Here is a 22,473-nt window from a genome sequence, read left to right on the forward strand (position 1 = left end):
CAGAAATGCTAATACTTACAGATGTGCAAAGCTTTAAATAAAAGACAACAAATATAGTTTTTCCTTGGAAATCAATAACTAAAAATAAAGATTGAAATAAAAACTAGACAAAATATGTACAAGATATAAGAAAATATCTGTTACTGGAGCCATGATAGATATAGTGCTGCAAAAGAAAGAATTCATAAATCAAATATTTGCTACATTGAAGTGTCTAACTAATATTTAGCCTCTTTTTGGCACAGGAATGAATCCCACGTTATGGGAATCAGCCTAGACTGAAAATGAAGCGCACACTGCAAATTGCTTGTTGGGAACGATTCTGGATGGCCAACATTAACCCAAATAGGGATATGAATCCCACAAGAGGAATGAATTTTTCTGCTTTGCAATGGCAACATTATCCTTCCATTAACAAAAATTTAATCACATCTTATTCCAATTCCAGCATAATCAATATAAGCACATGAATGGATTAAACCATTCACAAGGAATGGAAAATGGCAGGTTAGGATTCAAAAGGAGTTCATCTAAGACAAAAAGGAATCACATATTTCATCAGTAGATCTTAAATACATCCTTCATCAATTAATTCAATTACTTTGTTCCAGCACAAAATCAGAATCATTAAGAAAACAAGATTTCCAATTCCCTACTGTAGTCTGGGACAGCCTTCAAGTGTAAATGCCAGCATTCTCTCACCTAAAGCAGGTAATAAGGAATATCACTATATGTTGCTCAATCTTGATATGTATAAGCAAAAAAATAATGCACTTGTAACATCATTTTCCAAGTATTAATTTCCAGCTAAGCATTTATTAGCCCATATACGGCCATTTCAATACCCACAATGTGTCAATCAAAATTTCTTCCACCAGTAGGCTTTTATTATATATTATTAATACCAGGAATGAGTATTGACAAAGAGACAAGAAAGCAACTCTGATATAAATAAAAAGGGTAAATGGCAATTTGAATAGATATCATAAGGAAAGGGTACCCACTTTGCTAAGGAATCTAAATTTATTTCATCAAATTAAGAAGGCAAAGATGGCAATAGGAGCAAAGACGCCCATTAAATCCACACAAGGTGGAGACAAAATGGTTGTATGCTACTCCAATGTTTTAAAAGGCGATGGCATAAGGCGAGGCGTTTTAACCCTTAAGGAGTGACTCTTATGCGTTTTAACCCTTAAGAGGCGAGGCGTAAGCCTTAAAGCGTTGGGGCGTAAGCCTTAAAGCGTTGGGGTGTAAGCCTTAAGGCGTTGGTGCATGAGCCTTTTGAGAAATATTTTTAAGATAAAAATACATAATAAATTATATTTATTTAAAAAAAGGAAAATTTAAGAAATTCATAAATGTAATGTAAAAAAGAAAAATTATATATACTTTGCAAACTACTTGTTGGCCATTTAAGAGCTATTAAATCCTTCCTCACTACCTCATTCCAAATTATTTTAGGTCTACCCCTACCCATTTCATACTAGAAACAATAACTAACCCACTCCTCTTCAAAGGTGCGCTACTAGGCCTGCGTTTTAAATGCCCAAACCACCTAAGCTGCCCCTCCCTTATCATGTCTTCGACTCATGTTACACCTAAATTATTGCATAAACACTTATTCCTTAATTTATCTTTTAATGTTATACCACTCATATATCTTAACATTAGCATTTTAGAAACTATTACTTTTTGTACATGTTTCTCAATTGCCCAACATTTTGATCCATAAAGCATACCTGGCCTTATAGCCATCTTATAGGAGATCCCCTTTAATTTTAAGGGTATTCTACGATCACACAACACGCCTAACTCACTCCTCCATTTTACCCAACCTGCTTTAATTCTATGTATGACATCTTCTTCAATTTCCTCTTCCTCTTGCATAATAAATCCAAGATGTCGAAATCTACAAGTGATTAATTTCTTGATTATCAAGTTTAATCTTCTCTCCACTATTACTTACATTAACAAAATTGCATTTCATATATTTTGTCTTATTCCTACTTATCCTTAAACCTTCAAACTCTAAAGTTGTTCTTTAAAGTTCTAACTTAGATTTCACTCCACTGCAACTTTCATCAATTAAGACAATATCATCTGCAAACAACATACACCAAGGGATCCTATTTTGAAACTCCTAGTGAGTTCATCAACCACTAAAGAAAAAGATAAGGACTCAAAGTAGAACCTTGATGTACACCTATTGTGATTGGAAAATCTCTAGATTTCCCTCCTACAGTCCTTACGCTAGTCATTACTCTATCATATATATCCTTAATAACCTCAGTATATCTATTGCATATCCCCTTCTTTTCTAAAACCCACTAAAAAACTTCCCTAGGTACTCTATCATATGCTTTCACTAGGTCAGTAGAAACCATGTGCAAGTCCTTCTTTTCCTTAAACTTTTCCATTGTTCTTCTTAAAAGATAAATAGCTTCTATTGTCGATCTCCTAAGCATAAAACCAAATTGATTCTCTAAAACTCATTTCTAGTCATATTATTTGCTCAATTACACTTTCCCAAAGTTTCATCATACGATTTATAATCTTAATTCTGCGATAGTTATTAGAATTTTGAATATCGCAACTGTTCTTCTATAAATGTATTAACATGCTTTTCCTCCATTCCTCCAGCATTTTCTTGGTTTTTAGAATAATGTTGAATAGATTAGCTAACCATATACTTCCCTTATCCCCTATACATTTCTAAACTTCAACTGGTTTGTTATTTGATCCTATAGATTTCCCACTTTTCATTGTTTTTAAAGCCATCTTAACTTCAAGGACTCTAATTTTGCGAATAAATCATCTACTTTTATACTTTTCCTCATTTGTCACTTCCAAGTTCAATTTTCATTTTGGTTTTCATTAAAAAAAATTACCCAATTATCTCTGCCACCTCTCTTTTATGTCTTCTTTTCTAGTTAAGACATAATTATTCTCATCCTTTATACATTTTACATCACCTAAAGCATTTTCTTTCTCTAGCTCTAGCAAATTAATAAATGTCTTTTTTCTACTTCTTTTGTATCTAGTATATTATATAAAGTATCATAAGCTCTATGTTTTCCTTCTTTCCTCCTTCAAGATTGGTTCAATTGTGGAGATAGTGAAGCACGACATCCTTCCTCTCTATATTTTCCATATCCTTTTAGGCTGAAATGGTTATCTAATAGGAGGGTTACGCATGATGCCCATGGAAATTTTTATTCCTTAGCCATTGATAAGAAGAGGTATAAGTTGATGCCATTTTGAGTTCTTCCACTTGCCAAATTGAAGCATACCGCTGGTTCCTTTCTTATGAGGCAAGATGATTACGTTCAAGGTGATGGATCCTTGGCATTTTCCCAGACTCGACAAAGCCAAATTCTTTTCAAAAGGAGGGAATGAAATAGGACAGGAAGCGAGTATTTGAATGTATAATTTTGACCCAATTTGGAGACCAGTTTCAAGGAATAGAGTCAAGGGATGGTTGGGTCCTAAACTCAAATGTGCCTATTTACTTGTAGTAGGTTTGTGTGTATTAGGGTATTTGTTTGTAATATTTATGTTTCAAGGGGTTTATTTGTAGTTTCAGGCATCTTTAGGTGTTTATGTGTAATTTAGACTTTCTTATAAATAGGGAGTGAAAGTCATGTCACATTTGGTTATTGTTGAATTTGGAATTGAAGTGAATGTGTAGTTTTCCCCCACCTATATCTTCTTCCTCCTCCTCTCTTCTTCCTTTTACCTTCTTTTCATTCTTTGGTTCTTCCCCTCCCCTTCCTCTATTTCTCACCTTATTTTCCACTGGGCAGTACTCATACTGTTCTGATCTTCACCCATAGTGCTGCTCCTGCATCACACTCCCCCTTAAAAACCTAAATTTACCACTTTTTGCTCAAAACTTTGATAGAACCTTACTCCTATCATGCTGGAATCTTACTCCCATTGAAAATAGAACCTTGCTCTCATCATAATAAGACCTAGAGGCTCGAAGTACTCAAAATCAAACATAAATTCTATTCAATTCATAAATTAAATAAATAATCATGCAAAGCAAAAAAGTTCAAACACCATGGAAATCACCAAGATAATTTATATAGTACAATTTTTTTCATAAAAAAAACTGAAACACAAAAAAAAAATGGCTACTTAAGCTTCATCCTAAGACTTTTGTACCTCCCATCTACTCATAATACACGCATTCAATGAGGGATGCATACATATGTGTGTTGTACATTGGCGTTTGAACCTCCTACAGTGAAGCATGTCCGCACTCCAATGCCCACCCCAAAATCATACTTCTATGACCCATCCAATGCTAAAAAAAAATGAGGGGCCATCAAAATAAAGGATCTGCCAAGCCATGGAGAACCATAACCAATAAGAAAGAAGTCCCTAGAACTCCAAACATTCCATCTGCGTAGCTTGGTCGGTAGCCTGTATAAACTCCTTCCCAAAGTTCTAGCAATCAGGCTCAAAGTGGCAATACCAGAGGCGGTTGGGAAGCACCAACATGCCTTTGTGATTGGCAAAGAGATCATGGATGCTGCCCTTATCGCTAATGAGGTTATGGATACCTGTCTAAAGGAAGGAAAAAGAGGAATTGTTTGTGAATTGAGTATGGAAAAGGTCCTTGACCAGGTGAACTGAACTGGAGGTGTCTACTTTATATCATCAGAAGGATGGGTTTTATAGATATCTGATGCATCTGGATCAGTCATTGTGTTTCTATCCCTTCATTCTCCATGCTGATTAACGGCTGCCCTTCAGAGTATTCCAGATTCTTAGCAGTTTCAGACAAAGAGATCCCCTCTCCCCACCCCACCCCCCTCCCCTCCTATTTATCTTGGTAATGAGGTTCTGAGCCACATGTTAACCAAAGCAAATGAAGATGGCCTGCTTAAGGGGCTTAACATAGGAAGGAGCAGTGTTAATTTTGTAGACTCTGATCTCCTGTTTGCAGATGACACTACTATCTTCTGCGAGGACAATCCTAAGCAAATTTTTAACCTTAGAAGCATCCTTCTTGGGTTTGAAGTGATCGCGTGTCTGATGGTGAACTTGGGGGAGAGTGTTGTCATTCCTATGGGGCTTTGTTGATTGTGGTCCCCGCCTCACAAGCATTCTTGGCTGCAATCTTGGAAGATTTCCTATTTCTTACCTTGGCCTCCCTCTGGGAGACAAGTCCAAAGACAAGGGAGTTTCGGATCCTATAAATGGCAGATTTGAAAGGAAGCTGCCTGGTAGGAAAAGGAATTATCTTTCCAAGGGCAGAAGACTCACTCTTATCAAAAGCACCTTATACAATCTCCCAGTTTATTTTATGTGTTTGTTTCACATCCCTAGTTCAGTGACTAATCGGTTAGAGGGCATTCAAAGAAGATACTTTTTTGAGTGAACAGAGGAGAGGAATTCAAATATCATCTCGTGAGGTGGGGGATTGTCAAACAACCCTTGCACAAAGGAGGGCTTGGTCTTAGAATCTTAGATTCCTTCTTACTTTTAACAAGGCACTTGTGGAGAAGTGGCTCTGGAGATTCATGTCTAAGAAAAATTATTTCTGGCACGAAGTCATTGCTGCTAAATATGGCCTCCACTACAATGGTTGGGCCTCCAGGGAGGTGACCAATGGCTATGACACAAGTGTCTGGAAATTCATCAGAAGAGGATTGGAGAACTTTTCTCACATTCATTTCAGCATGGGAAATGGGTGGAGGTGGTTATTTTGGCATGACATCTGGTGTGGTGGTTCCCAGCTTAGCACCTCTTCCCTATCTATTTACAGACTTGCCTGCAATAAAAATGGCCTCAATTGCCATCACCAGGAATGCTCAATCCATGGGACTGTTTGCAATGTTCCTCTAATCAAGTATGTTTCTGATTGGGAGATTGATACTCTTATAATTTTTTACAGCAACCTTTACACTGTTCAAAGCGAGGCCTCCTCCAATAAACCCTAATGATCTCTGAGCAAGGAAGGAATTCTTACAGTCAAATCTTATTATGATCACCTGAGCTTCTCTATTGTGAATACATGTTTCCTGTGCCTTGACGAAGGAGTATCTGCGGACCACATCTTCCTCCATTGCCCGTGGACCAGGAATCTCTAGAGCTTGGCTATTTCCATGGTCAATCAGAGATTCAGAAATGAGTGGTTGCAGCTTCGGTTGAGGGTGAGATTTGGGCTTGGAAACGGATCCGCTCCAACAAGTTCAAAAGGAGAGCTCTCCCTCTTATTTCCCTTGCTATTTTTGGGAGGTTCAGAAAGAAAGGAACAGAAGGGCTTTTGATGGGATGGCCTCTTCTCTGCAGGCTGTCATGGATAACTGGACTTCTATGATCACTAGTCGGCATAGTGGAGCACCTGAGAGAGACTCCTCTGTAATTCTTTGATTTTCTGGATGTACTTCAGTGACTGGTGCATTGTTTTTGCTAGTTTCACAGTACTTGTCTGGCATCTTTTGATGCCTAGTTTTTTTTTTCTAATAATATTTGTCTTTGCTGATCAAAAAGATCCTATCCAACCCACAGCTCAGCCCCAACCATACATATATTCATAAATGCCTATGAACCACCAACTAACTTCATCAAGGCCTTTGTCCACTACCTTTGTAGCAAAATTATAGAAGACAGTGGAAAAGATACTCAAATTGAATATTCATTTTAAAATTAGTAAGCATGGGACCTCCGAAAATCCCAAACAATGACTGCTGAAGACCCTGTGGACTGTTACCAGGAGAGCAGATTTCATCGCCATCACATGGAAGCCAGGTCATGTGCAGACCAGCTGGCAGCTCATTCCAAAAACTTTCCCCCCTCTCACTATTCACCAACACCCTACAAAAATCCACTTAAAAGTGGTCATTTTTTTTGTTGGCTCTAGTTCCTTACAAATTTGACCTCCATCAAACTATTAAGAAATTCTGAAATAAATTATGCTCCTTGATTGCTACAAACCAGAAGTTATGCATGGCTACTCAGAAATATCTTTAAAACTTAGTACAAAAGAATCCACAGAACTTAAGTAAAGAAGATATCAAAGGTTATTCAAACTTCTAAATGTCACACTCATCCTAGTAGATTTGCAAGCTACAACCATAACACTCATAAATTAAACAACTGCAGAAAATAAATCTTGATTCGAAAAGAAATGCATTACATATTTAATGATGTTACATTACATTAATAAAAAAATTACAGTTACATGAATGAACAGCCCATATCTAACCGAAGATATACTGTGTCTTCCACAGAAAATACCTCTTTTAATTCCTTATTTCTGTATAAAATTACACCAATGTTGTGAAGAGAGGCAAAGAGAAATTTTAGCCCCTGAGGTTGAATCCATTCGCTTGAGATAACATGCTTAATGAAATTCGCACTTCTCTGAAATTTAATTTAAAAAATAAATCAATTAGTCAAAAGAAACCAAATGGCATTGCTTTGCTGCACTAAGATAAAATTTGAATCATAATGACAAACACATTTATTTCATCACCATTTGAAACGAATGACAACCTGCATGTCAAGCTTTGTTCTTAAGGACAGAGTGAAAGCAGCTACAGCTACACTCAAAATTGTTTTGCTGATTTCAAATCCCTCTCTCTCCCTTTCCAACGTACATCTGCAATCATAATAATAAAACAACCCAGAGAATCTTCACTTTCATACAGCTTATCCAACAATCATGGGAAACATACTTTGCCGGTTAATAGAGTAACTTATTGTTATAAAACTTATAAAGGTTAAATTTAATTAACAAATCCCTACATTTAAGAAATTTATCGCATATAAGAATATTTTGCACGCCTCTTCTTCAATAATATTGCCACATTTTAAGGTAAAACCTCCTCTTTCCTGTATAAGCTGAAGATGGTTGAACTTATTTATTTTATAGTTCCCTTTCCTCTCCAAGTAACACTACATATTGTCAAGCTCAACTACAAACAAATCCTTTATATATAAGGCACCGTATCAACTACTAATATTTTTTTATGTGAGTAGCATATGTTCATTTCTATTTTCTATTGACAATTAATAATGAAAAAGAAAACTTCTAAAAATATTAAATTTCAAATAATCAACTAATCAAGTATTTATCAAAAACCATAAACCAAGTTGATTCCTTGTAATCAATAGGTTATTAAAGAATAAATTAATCAAATAAAAATTATCATGGTAAATAGCATAATTTTGTCCAAAATATCTTAGTTGTTGACTTGTTTCCAGGCTTGAAGTGCCCCATGTATGCACACTTGACACATTTTTCACAAAATACACTACTGAGCATGGCAAGAAGAATTAAAATTGACCTACCTGTGATAAAAAAGAAAGGTGTCACAAAATTGCCAGAATACAACCTGGATCCCACGTAGTCTATTAGAAAAAAAAACTTCATCTTCTGCAATTATTGTTTTCCTTTCCGAATTCACTATTTCAGAAAGTGGCTGACACAGGAATCTGAGAGCACTTAAGTAACAAAACAAGTAACCCTTTCCATTCCTTAGATGGCGCATGACAGAGGCCTCATAATTAGAATGCTTTGGGGAAGATATGAGACCTACAGAATCCTTGAATTCAGCACTAAATGGCATACTTTTCTCCTCACTGCATATATGAAAAGAATTTACAAATGCACCACTCAAAGCTGTTAAATGTGGAAAGATATCCTCATTTTTAAGAAGAATCGTAATTGCACATTTGTCATTTGAATTTCTGAAGCCTTTGGAGTCGGAACTTCTTGACAGAACATTGCAATCAGTCAAATACAGCCCGGCAGCATAAAGCCTCAAAATCATTCCAAAGGGTGCCAAACCCTGGTATACAAATTCACTATCAGGTAAGTAAAGGAGGAATATTATTGAAAGAAAAGAAAGTGACAAATATATGCCATACTAGCATTATATACACAAATATATATATTTATGTATATAATGCTAGTATGGCGTATATGTATGTGAAAACAAAGAAAGCAGATAGTGCAAACCACATACCTCGGAGAAATCATCTGCGATTTTGCATAAGTGTTTTGCAAAAGCTTTACATATATTTGTACTTGCAGAAAGACATTTATTTGTGCAATATGAGATAAGTTCAAGGAACTCCAACATGGTCTCCTCGATTTCGACCTGCCAAAAATTGGCATGTTACCATCCAATTGACAGGACCACTACCAAGGAATTTTATATTTATATATATAATAGATATCTGAGCTTTAAACTTTGTCCAAAACAAAATAATCTTAAAACTGAAACTATTATTTTCACCTAGTGGAAATTTTGTATATTCTCATTATTTATACTATAGATGTATTTGTAGGTGAAGAAATTAATTCCTTGCCTTCTATGATTAACATCTCTCTCACCCTCTCTCTGATATCACTGCCTTCAGATATACCCCCTTACTGATATCCTAAATCCTCATTGTGAGGCCAAGGGTTGTGCCCGTACACCTCATGGTCAATCACATCAAAACTACCATCTTCAACCTTAGACTCTAGATTGACTTAAGACTGGAGGAACTGAACCGGCCTACGATGTGGTTGGGGGAACACACCGTGAGAGCTATAGGAACTCCTAGAGTGGGGAGGAAAGTATACACTAGGCTGACCCTGCAGAAAATAGAGACCCATTAGGTGCTTACCTAACAACTTCAGGACTTGCGCAAATTGTTAATCGAGTTGGTCAAATTTTTGGTTTCTCCTGGAGAGTGTCTAATCAAACAGACAAAGATTGAGTGTCAAATCCAAAAGCATTCAACAGGGGTTTAATTCATTGGTCTTATTTGTAGCCATGGAACTATTCAATATGGTACACAGATGCCAAGGGAGACTAAACTTTACTACAACTAATATGAATCCAAAAATTACTACAATGCACAGACACAAATGCTCAAGCTGTTGAACACAATGCATATATTTGTTATAGTCCTATATCATATAACCATCAAATGGCTAATGGCATAGACAAGGATGCAAGCAAAAAATTACCCAAAGGAATTCATATGAACAGTGGCCACAACACTTTTTTTTAACATAGAAATTCTAAATTAAAATTGATAATTAATCACAACATACAACTATAAGATATATACATACATACATACATACATACATATATATATATATATATTGATAGAATACTATAATTACTATTAATTTTTTTTTTTTTTTCGCTAAGCAGAATTCTATTAATTGTTTCTATATCTTAAGGTTAACTGAAACACTGATTAAACCATAAATAACAAAAGATACACCACAAAGACCAAAAAATACACAACAAACAAATTCTATACATGCATCCTATTTCCTAAATCTATGTCCAACATACATGCATCGAACAGCCAATTTTAATGGTAAGGGTGGCCCTCCATTAACAAGATATCAAGAAAAAGCCTTTTTGGCATAGAGAAGGAGGTGTACATGGAGCAGCATCCCAGGTATGTTGCTGAGGTGAAATTTGGTTAAGTTTGTAGGCTGAAAAGGCCATTCATGGTCTAAAACAGTCACCTTGTGCTTGGTTGGAAAAGTTTACAGTAGCGGTCACATCCACTGGCTCTATTATACTGCGCTCAAATAATTATTTTTTTTAGATAACAAAAACTTCATTAATGGAAGAAAAGAAAAAAAAAATTACAGGAAAAAGAGGACAAGCCGTCCTCCTTCGCAACAAAATCAAAAGGAAAAAATGAAGCAAAGTATTTACATCAATGCTGCCTTCCAACCCTTTTGGATGTCAGACAACGAGATACCTTAAAAACCCCAAAAGAATAAGCCCAAAATGCAGCTACAAGTGAAGCTTTCTGCCAAATCAAATGCATTGGAGTCTTCTGATCTCTGAATATTCTAGAGTTCCATTCAAGCCAAAGAGTCCACAATATACCAAAAACAACACAAAACCAAAACCTTTCTTTTTTCTCTTCCTTCCACAGCCCCAAAACTGTACTGATATGAAATCATATGCAGTCTTCAGAGCCACCCAATCCTCAAACAATGGAGGAAAACAAATCATTCCGCAGCGCCTTTGCCACCCCACAATGTAGGACTAAATGACAGTCAGTCTCATCACCTTCCTGCCACACGCCAAGCATACATCAGGACTGAGAGCTTTATAAGTTATAAGGCCTCCTAATCTGAAGCAAGTCATTTGTATTAACCCTATTGAGAGCCAAAGTCCATGTGAAAGCTTGAACCTTAAAAGGAGCAGCAGCCTTCCACACTATTTTATTGAGATGAAAAGGGCTGAGAATAATAGGTTTGGCCAAATGAACAAAAAATAACTTTGAAGAGAATGAACCCAAAGAGTCCCCTCCAAAGCCTACTATCTCCCCGGTTTTGGGAATGAATGAATTCAGAATACTCAACAGGCAGATAAGCTCTTCTATCTCTCTTTCATTGAATCTCCAAAAGAAATGGAGGTCCCAAAACACAAACCCCTCTCAGAAGAATAGAATTCAGAAATAGAAGCATCATGCACAGATGAAAGTCTATACAATCGAGGACAAGGTGTTCTAACAAAGTCTCACCCACCCAAACATCTTCCCAAAAGTGAACCCTATCGCCAACACCAAGAGAAAAACGAATTAGAGGAAAGAAGAAACCAGAAACATGAGAGATAAATTTCCGAGGGGCATGCATGAGAACCAATTCCACTCCTCTTAGTATCCCACGAATTCCTATGAATAACATACTTACTCTTTATTACTTTATTCCATAAGGAACCAGACTCTAAAGGGAATCCCCATGACCATTTGTCTACTAAAGAAATGTTTTCAGAAACCAAACTACTGATGCCCTGGCCTCCCTTAAATTTTAGTATCCTGAGTCCTGACCAACTCCCAACTAAAAAGATGATCAGTCTTATCCTCCCCAATGCCAGACCATAAAAAATCTCTCATAAGCTTCTCTAAACTCCTGGGTACTTTCATAGGAATTTTAAAAAGAAAGAGGCTGTAAATAGGAATATTAGAGAGACAAGGACTGATGAGAGTAATCCAACCACCCAAGGAAATATTAGCCTTCTTCCACCCTTCTAGTCTATTACCTACCCTCTCAAGAATTGAATCCCAAAAGGCGGTGAACAAAGGATCACCCCCAAGAGGAAGGCCAAGATACAAAATAGGCCAAGATAACAATTCGCACCCTGCAAGAAATCTAAAATTTTCCAACTCCCTGCTGCTCAAATTAGTACCAGCCAAACCACTTTTAGCCAAATTAATTTACAGTCTATGAAATCTTCTCAAAAATTTTTAATAGAGCTAGTATTTTGCGAAATTTCTAAGTACTATTCTCTAGAAAGAAAATAGTATCATCAACAAATTGTAAATGAGATACTTCCACCTTATCCTTACCTACCTCCAAACCCCTAATCACGCCATAATCCTGAGCACACAATACCAACCCAGTGAACCCACTCAACCCATCTGCAAACAGCATGAACAAGAATGGAGATAATGGATCCCCTTGTCTTAACCCCTGGACATATCAAACCACTCCCTAGGCTTACCATTAATAATCACAGACAAATTGGTAGAACTAAGGCAACTTTTGATCCATTTATGCCATAAGAACCCAAAGCCCTTCTAACCATCACCTTATCTAATAATCCCCAATTAACCATATCGTAAGCTTTCTCAAAATCTAATTTTAAAATAATGCCCTGATTTCCTCTACCACTCCATTAGCTACCAAAACCACATCCAAAAATTGTCTCTCTCTAACAAAAGCGAACTGGGCTAACGAAATAGTATCCCCCTACATCTTCCTAAGTCTCCTTGATAAGACTTTAGTAAGAATCTTATAAACGCTAGTGACTTAACTAATTGGTCTGAAATCTCTAACCTTCCTCAACCATTCTTTTCTAGGAATGAGCGCAATAAAAGAGGAATTAATGCTCTTACACACTATGTCATTTGTATGAAATTCCCTAAAAAAAAAATAATCATTGCATCATCCTTCAAAATATCCCAACTATCCTGGAAAAAAGCCAAAGTAAAACCATCCAGACCTGAAACTTTATCCCTATCCATCTCCATAACTGCCTTTCTTATCTCTTCCGTTTAAAACAGCCTCTCATGCCAATTAGCAAACTCTTCCCCAATGGGTTCCCAATCAAGCCCCTCCACCATCAACCTATTCCCATAATCCTCAAAATAAAGGATTTAAATAAATTAGTAATCCCTTCCTATATCTGCAACTAATCCCTCTCCATCATACCCGAATCCAAATCCATTTCTTTGATCAAACACTTCCTTTTCCTCCCATTAGCAACTCTATGAAACAATCTATATTAAAATCCCCATCCTCAGCCCAACGAACTCTAGATTTCTTACACAAACTTCTTTCTTCTCTAGACAAAAGCAATTCCAACTCATTACACAAATGATCCTGCCTTACCCTCTCTTCCTCCCCTTACCACACTCCTCTAATATGTCTAAACCCTATCCTTTTGATCCCCAATATTCCCAAACACCTCTTTGTTCTACACCTTAAGCCTATCTTTAACAACACTCAATTTCTTCATCACCCTAAAACTTGCACACCCTCGAACCTAGCACTCCTTCCACCATTCCGAAGTTCTTCCCTGAAAAGACGAATGAGCCAACCATATATTCTCAAATATAAAGGGAATGGGTCCCCATTGGATGGTATAAGGATCCAGGAAAATAGGGCTATGATCAAAGGTAGGTTTGACCAACACCTCTTGTACAATGTTCAAAAAAAATTCTTCCCAAACATTTGTAAAAAAAAAAATCTATCAATAAGAGAGCAAGCTCTATCTCCCAATTCCACCCAAGTAAAATTGCCATTATTTAAGGGAAAATCTCTGAAGCCACGATCATGAATAAAAACATCAAATCTTCACATCCCACTATTCACCCTACAAACCCTCGACCTCTCCCTTATATCACCCCCACCACCCACCGCAAGTTACAGAGACCGAACAAACTAGCCAAATCTTCAAAACAACTATTCCACTAAGAAGAAATAGTAGGGCCATAGACAAAAGTAAATCACAATCCCTAACTCCCTTAATATCTAACAAGGCAAACAAGGAAAAAGAACCTAGTAAAACAGTCTTTTAAACAAATTCTAGTGTTCCACGCTACTAATTGACTCCCTAAGGCCCCAGAAGAAGGAAAAATCGCCCACTCCCCAAAACTCAAAATCCAAGTACTCCTAAAAAGTTTAGGGATAATGTCCATCCATTTGGTTTCCAGGAGAAATAAAATATTAGGGCCAATTTTGTCAATCAAATTTCTAACAACACTCCTCTTACCCAACCCCACAAAACCCCTAGCATTCCAAGAAAGGATCTTCATTTAGCACCAGCTAAGACACTTGAGAACCTTCCTCCTTTATCATAATTAACCGAGGATGCTAATCTACCCAATTCCCTAACCAATTTTTCACTTTTCCTTCTCTCCCCCACCCCTCCAGACAAGTACTAAACTCCTCCCCGCCCAAACAAATAATGAAATAAAATACAATCAAATAATTATATTTTTGTATGACATTATTCTTGCGGTCAAATTATCATGGCAGTATCGTTGATAACATACTAATTATGGTGGGGTTTTTAACCTCAATAAGAATTTGATCAAGTTTTTTCAAACCAATCTTGGACAGCTACCGTACTTTCTTGGCAAGGAAGCCCTTTGTGTCACTCAAGGGATTAGTTTGTCCTAGGGGACGTATTACCTAATCTACCCAAGGAAATAGGTGTGTGGAATATTCACGCTAACAGAGACTCCAACAGATGCTCATGTGAAGGAGAAGAAGGAAATTGCGATACCTCTTTCTTTAAGATTCACACTCCGATGAAACGTGCTAATCCGATGAAACGCGCTAATCTTCTCGTAGCCTCTTAGATACAACTTCAAAAAGAATTTGTAAAGGCTAGTGACTGGGCTAATAGACCTAAAATCTCTCTCGCCCACACAAATCTCTCCTTGGGATTAGGGCTAAAATGGTCTAATTCACACCACCTTTCTATGGAATTACTTGAAAAAACCTCATAATATCCTCATGCAGAATCTCCCAATTCCCCTAAAAAAATATCATTGTGAAAAACGTCTTCGCACATATTGGTGAGCATGAATATGTCAATAAATGAAAGAAGCCTATCCATCTCATGACTCTATTCAAGTGTAACAGCCAATGCTAAGAGGAATATCCCCTTAGAGTCCCAAATACTTAAAATCAAAAAAGGCATCCCCTTCTTCTAACATAGTCTTAGACTATAGGAACAAGACTGCAACATTTATCTTGTTAACTAGTTCCATCACCATTATCCTCTCATCACCTCCCCCTAATCCCTAAACACTCCAAAAAAATATCTTCATTTGACGCTATAGGTAACCCCCAAGGACCTACCTCCCTTATCTTAATTTTTTTATATCAAAAGAATAAATTTCATTGATAAGAGAGTCTCCCTTATCAAAATTAACCAACAAAGCTAGATGCCCCAACTCCCTGCTCAATTTCTTTGCTTTTTTCCTCTCCCTATGCTCCTTTACCGTCAATCTAACTCTCTCAGCACAAGGATTCACCGTAGACCAACCCAACTCATCTAGAATATTCTGGGCATCTTACTTATCCCTCTCATATATAAGTGCCTGAAACTAGAAAGGAAGATGGCGTTTTTGTAATTTGGAAAATATGAAATGGAAAACAATATGGTTTTTTTTTCCATAACTTAACAAGCCCTTGCACTTTTCCTTGTGCAATTTTTTTGATTCTTTTGTCTTAAAAAACAAGACTACTAATTAAACTAAATATCATAATCTTAAATAATTTACAATCATTTTACTGCACAGAACACCTAAATAAGCTCACAAAATTTCTCATCTTTGTTGGCATGCACAAAATCAAATCAACTTTAAGAAAAAAAAAAAAGTAAAGCCCGATGTCAATCCAACGAAGTCTTAAGACCAAAGTGATTTGCAACTTTAACAATGTGCAACCAAACTAAAGCCCACAATATTTGTAGTAGGCACTATAAAGCATAATAAGATATATATAATCTCAATTAAATAAAATGCTCGACAATGTTAGTATGAAACATGTGAAACAAGGAGCAAATAACCAATTTTCTTATTTGTTGTTTTGTTGTATACTGCAAAATAAATTTCACACTTTGCATTATTTATTAAGCCAAAAAACAGCATTTGCCTAAACCCAACTTCTCCAATTGAATGTAGACATAGGTATAAATGCAGTAACACATATTTGAGAACATTTTTACCATTAAGTTCCAAGTTCGAGTCTTATAAGTTATAACATTACCTTACACTCATGGGCAATGGAATCCAACAAACATATTAATATGTCGATGGCGTCCAAATGTACATTATCCTGTTGCAAAAATAAACAGGAACATATTCTGCAAGCAAACTGCATATGGAAGATTAATTAGGTGCATAATAAAAGGTCCCCATACCTTATGTGAGTCGTGACTAAGGACTAGATAAACCGCACCTTATGAATTTGATTTTTCATTGATGACACTGCATACTCATTCAATGTTACAGAGCAAAATCCGCATATCAAATCCATATCAAAAAAAAGTAGCTCCCCCACCAAAAACAGAGTACATTTTTGAAGATAGCTCACAAGCGCCCTGTGCAACTTATCATGTGCATTGGCATCGAGAAACCTAAAACATTCAAAATTGGAAGCACATATCAATAATTATATCACCTACACTCCAATACATGACCTACAAATAAAGGGGAAAAAACACTTATGCCCCCTAAACTATACCATCCATTACAAATACCCCCTTAAATTTTTAAAAGCGACACTTACACCCCTTAGACTATCAAATGGATAGCGGGAGTTCACATCAGTTAACTAAAATAATAAAATACTTTTATACCCTTTTATTTTAATTTCACTTCATCTAACTTGGTAGCAACTTTTCAACGGCAATAATCAAACAACTATAAAACTACCAAAATAGTTGTGAAAATATATAAAACGCATTAAATTTTATGAATAAATAAAAAATAATTCCATTTGTTAAGTTTAAATACTTCTTTAATTAATTTTTTTGGATAGTACAATGTAATTTCATGAGTTATATGTTCTCTGAATAAGTAAAAATTGCAATTGTTATTTAATTTATTAAGTTAAAATTATTTCTTTAATTAATTTTTGTAGATAGTAAAATATGATTTCATAACATATGTTATGGGAATAAGTAAAAATTACAAAATATGGTATATATTATTTTATTAATGAATACTATACCACCCATGCATGGTGGATTTTTATTTTATAAAATTAATTATTTAATTCCTTAAATTTTTATCTTTTTTATTCTTATAATTCAATTAAATTATCTATATTTTTAATTTTTTTTTTGTCCTAACCCAAAAATAATTTATTGTCTTCTGTCCCCTTATGGACATTTTTGCCCCACTCATTTAGTAAAATTTATTAATAATAAAATTCTTTAGGCTTATAAGGGTAATTTTGTCTTAAAAAAGTATTAATCATTCATTTGTCATATGCATTACAATAATCTGTTAGATTTAACTATATTTTGTTAGCAAAAGGAACTTTTTACAACCATGAAGATGAGGCTGTAAGTGTCATATTTAGAAGTTCAAGGGCGCATTTATAATAGATGCCATAGTTTAGGAGATGAAAGTGTATTTTCCCTATTTTTTTATATACATGAAGTTGTCCCCATCTAATGGTCCAACCAACAATCCATAACAGCCAATTCGGAACTCCTGAAGAAAAAAATTAATGATCGATAGTGCATTGGCCTGTTCCATGAAAATAATAATGATGGTAGTGATGATGGGTTTCATTATAATAATAAATAAATAAAAAATGTAGAGCGGCCATACTGGAGGAAGAAAACAAGAAGAAATCAGAAATAACTAAACAAAAAGAAAAGAAGCCCTGAACTCTCATACCTTAACCACTGTCTGACCTCGTCCACCAAAACAAGCACCCTCCTGTAAACTCCCGCCTCCCTAATCAGCCTAGCTGAGGCATTCTTCACGAGAGTCACAACAACTTCCACAACCAAATAAGCAAACTCCGGATCAACGCCTTCCACCGAGTGGGGCACATACCGTCTCTCTGATTTCACTGCCATCGAACCCGAATTGCCAATATCAATGCATTTAAGGCTCTCAAGAACCGCAAAGCCCTCGCACTCAACATCCTCATAACGGCCCCACACCTCAAAACAGTGAATCATCCGAACCCTCTGGAGATGCACAGAGTAGGGTTTGCCAGACAACTGCGAAGAAATGCATTCTAAGCATTTCAAACAAAGCCTGTAAGTCTCGAAGAGTTGGAGGGCAGGATCGTCGAATTGGGGCTGTGATTTGGGTGCATGGGAGAGGCATTTTGGGAGAAGCGAGAGCGCGCGGTTGAGGAATGGAAGGAACTTCTTTGCCAGGGATCGGATTGAGGATCGATGTTCGGCGTCGGCGTCGGCATCGGCGGCTCCGGTGGCGGTGGCGGTGGCGGTGGCGAATGATTTTTTCTTGTGGTTCTTGAGTTTGGGATCGGCAGCAGAAATGAAGGGCGAGAAGGGGAGGAGGTGGGAGGAAAAGAGGCTGTGGAGGCCTGCGTAGTTGGAGGATTCAAGCCTGGAAATGAGGGAGGAGTCGGCGGTAGCGTCCATCCGAGAGAGAGAGGGGCCGTCTGCCTACTGGCCGAGGGATGCCAGAACTCCCAAGGGCACGCGAGAAGGTTGTACCGCTCGTGGCGATTTCAAAGGATTTTGGAGTTTTGTTTTGGGAGGGAAGCTAAAGCCGGCTGATGGGGCCGACTTCGGCATTTGAAAAAAAAAAATTTGGTAAAATCCGGCAATACCCCCGCCCCCCTCCCCTATTACAACCCCAAAGTATTTAAAAAAATATAAACTTTAGTCCACGGCTAAGTTTTGTAAAAAAATTAAGCTTAATAAAAATAACAATTTTATACTTTCACTGAATTTTGATAAAATAAATTAAGAAAATGACATTAATTTAATAAATTAAATTTGAAAAGTTAATCAATTAATTATAATATATTCTGAAAAATAAACTTATAAGTGAATTGAACACCGAACAACTAAATCGGGTCAATCAATTGACATTAGCATGACAACATTTTCAAGTTATTATTTAAAAAATTAAATATTATGCAAATTTTATAAATAATAAAAATAATTCAGAAAAAAATATATTCTAGTAAATGTGTCATTACAAAATATTTGCTATATACATTTCCTGATAATCAAATGACTAAATATATTTTTAACATGTAAAATATTATTTTTAAAAATTGATTGTAAGATGGTTGGTCGAATTGTAGTTTGTTTTTTGGGTTTGATTGAATATCATATTTAATAATATGACACCTTAAATAAAATCAAAAAAAGTTAGGTATATAAATTTAAGTTTTTTTATCCATTTAGCATTCATATTTTACACACGAAATAACTAATATCCCATTTTATAATTTAAATTTATAAATAATAAGTTTTGAAATTTACTTTTTTCTTTTTTTAACACTACATTTGATAAGGTATTGAATTTATAATATTGAACTATGTTTTATTTGTTTCATAACATGTTTAGCCAATAATTTTTTATAGAAATTACATCTAATAAGACTCCTTCAAACAAGCATGAAAGCCGACATTATAATGAAAGATGTCAATTTGATCATCCTGTTTGGTCAACACGTCAACCTTTATGCCTTTCGTCATTGACACTATACATGGCATGTGGATCAACTTATTGTGTTGCGCACAACTCTCAATCATAACATATCCCTCGCAAGAGTACTCACCACGTGACATTCAAGCACTTGACATGTACCTAAGTTAATCATCTGCAACATAATTTGAAACCAACCACTATAGCAAAGTTGTCAAAGACCATGGCCCCAAACCATGTCTATCTTTGGTTATATTCCCAATTCTTAGTTCAACTTCTATATACCACCTCCTTAGTAACATAGAATGTCAAACATCCAAATTCACAAGACAACTTAACAAGTCATCATTTGATATTATTTGTTGACCTTATAGGTCATACCCGATTTTGATAATGACAAATACTTTTGGTATTTGATGACTTTCAAGTTTGTTTCTAGGTATATATTAACAAATCAATTGATGACACATAAAGTAAAGTCTAAAGACCCTGAAAATATTCTTTTGTTGTAATTTATAATATTATTCTATTCGGATCTGTAATAGTAATTATAGGAAAAAAGTCAATAATAATTTGCATCATGCATGGTAGGTAGATATGCTCAAAATGACCTTAGATGGACCTTAGGTTCCCATACTTAAGGACACAAAGCCCTAACATAGTTCTCATATTACTAGGGAAAATTTTAAAGCAAAGAAAATGACCTTAGGTAAACTATAAAGGCATTCGGGCGATTGAACCTTGCAGTTCAAATTGCCTCGGTTGACCGAATCGTGGACGGGTAAAAAATTTGACCTGAGTTCGGCAAATCGAACCAAAATGAATATATCTTCCATGGGCGATCGAACCTATGTCAAGACCTTTCCCACCAACTCAGGCGCCTAAATCATCACGTTCAAAATAGTCTCGGGCGACCGAACTTCAGACCAGGCGATAGAATCGCGGTCTTTTGGAGAGTCACCTTAGTTCAACAAACCGAACTACAACTCAGCCACCCAAACTTTAAAATTCACTTTTACCTCTATGTCTATTCGGGCGATCGAACCTCAAGTCAGCCACCCAAAACTCTCGGGTTGTTTTTATTTTTAACTGAGATAAAAGGGGTTAAACTGGGTTAAAATATTAAATATGTTTAAAATATTTTTAATAATTCCCTATGAGTCCCCAACGTTCATAATTTGGGTCAAGTCTATATATAGGGCTTCATTTGAAAAAATTAAGACATGATCAGCACTTAGATTATCTTGAAAATCCTCATAAATTTTAAGTGGCTTTTCTTCACATATCAGCCCATACATCCACTATTTGCTATTCCTTTAAGAAATCTAAGTTTGTAAGAGTGTTGTTAAGTGATTCAAAGTGCTTAAACTCTCCTAGTTGTTGATTGATTGATTTTTTCATTGAGAGTTCTAGCGAGGGTTCTTCCCTTTGATTTAATCTAAAAATCTTTGTATGGTAAAACCCTTGTGACTAGTGAGTCTTTGCATCTTGGTTGCAAGACTCATCAAGCTTATGTGATTTTGATTTGCAAAATATTTTTCACTTATATTTTTCCAAATATCTCTTGAACTATTATTTTGTGAAAAATTTTGTTTGAGATATTTTGAATATACTTGTTGAAATACTTTGAAACTTATGCTAATTGATTTACTTTGATTATGTTGACCCGATTGGTCATACCCATTTTTGATAGTAACAAATACTCTTGGTACTAATGGTTGTACAAAGGCTTGCATGCAGGTTCACTGTGCATATGTACTTAGTTTGAAAGACATACCATGATGGTGTGCAGTGTTTGTGCTAAAGAATGAAGTTTTTTGTGTTATATTTGTATTTATCTTTCATTTTCTTCATTATGGGATGTAATATTTATTATCGATTATACACCCTATGGCCCGTAATATTTTGCATCATGCATTATAGGTAGGTATGCTCAAATCAACTCCAGTTGAACTTTAGGTACCTACACAGACCATAGAAATACCTTAGGGATTCAGTCGACCGATGTTGGATTTTTTCAGTGTCCTAAAGAAGACCTAGACTGACCTCAAGACTCCCTATAGTTTATAAAAGTATGTCCTATTTTTTAAATATATATATATATATATATATATGCTAACATGAATAGAGTTTATGTATAAGGAACTTGAACCAAAATGTATGAAAAATACATGTTTGGTCGACCATACTTGAAAGCACTATATCCCTCGGTCGACCGAACCGACCTGGGTCAACAGTTTGATTGTGGCTCGATCGACCGAACAAGACCAGTTCAATTATGTTGGTCGACCGAACTTCCCTTGGTCAACACTTTGACCTTTCGGTCGACTGACCAGGAAAGTACTTCAACGCCCTGGTCAACCGAAGGTCCTCGAGTGATGCCACAACTGCCAGATCGACCGAACCACTCAGTTCAAAGTCACCCAATCGATCGAACCGTGCAGAAATGGAAAAATCGTCCTTAAGACATTTAGTTCGATTGACCGAACTCTCAGTTCAAATTTCTCCTGGTCAACCAAACTTTGTTACCTGGTCAACCGAACCTCAAGTCCAGTCGACTAGTGCTCTCGGGTTGAAAATTTTTTTAATCGCAGTTAAATTTTTTAAAGAGGGTTAATTGTACTCAAACATTTTAAAACAATACTAATAATACCCTTGGTGTCCCCAACGGTCATAATTTTGCCTATGCCTATATATACAAGCTCATTTGCAAAATTAAGGCGTGATTAGCAATATCATTAAGGCCAACATTTTCTCAAATTCAAAAATCATTTTATAGCCTATACTACTCCCATACACTCAAAAGCTTCA

General features: G+C 36.0%; 1 protein-coding gene across 3 annotated transcripts in view; it reads right to left on the bottom strand.

Moving 5' to 3' along the window:
* Window positions 1-18,745, bottom strand: part of LOC131164793 (separase) — an 85,405-nt gene extending 66,660 nt beyond the window's left edge. For all 3 annotated transcript variants that reach the window (XM_058122245.1, XM_058122244.1, XM_058122246.1), the window contains exons 1-7: window positions 17,920-18,745; window positions 16,469-16,646; window positions 16,277-16,384; window positions 8,985-9,119; window positions 8,308-8,807; window positions 7,510-7,615; window positions 7,252-7,377 (exon numbers count right to left, since the gene is read on the bottom strand). In XM_058122245.1, coding sequence (XP_057978228.1) covers window positions 7,252-7,377; window positions 7,510-7,615; window positions 8,308-8,807; window positions 8,985-9,119; window positions 16,277-16,384; window positions 16,469-16,646; window positions 17,920-18,641 — 1,875 coding nt within the window. In that variant the 5' untranslated portion in view covers window positions 18,642-18,745. The remainder of the gene's footprint in view (window positions 1-7,251; window positions 7,378-7,509; window positions 7,616-8,307; window positions 8,808-8,984; window positions 9,120-16,276; window positions 16,385-16,468; window positions 16,647-17,919) is intronic.
* Between the last annotated feature and the right edge of the window lie 3,728 nt (window positions 18,746-22,473).

The sequence above is a fragment of the Malania oleifera genome, chromosome 9, assembly GCF_029873635.1.
Source record: "Malania oleifera isolate guangnan ecotype guangnan chromosome 9, ASM2987363v1, whole genome shotgun sequence".
Lineage (NCBI taxonomy): Eukaryota > Viridiplantae > Streptophyta > Magnoliopsida > Santalales > Ximeniaceae > Malania > Malania oleifera.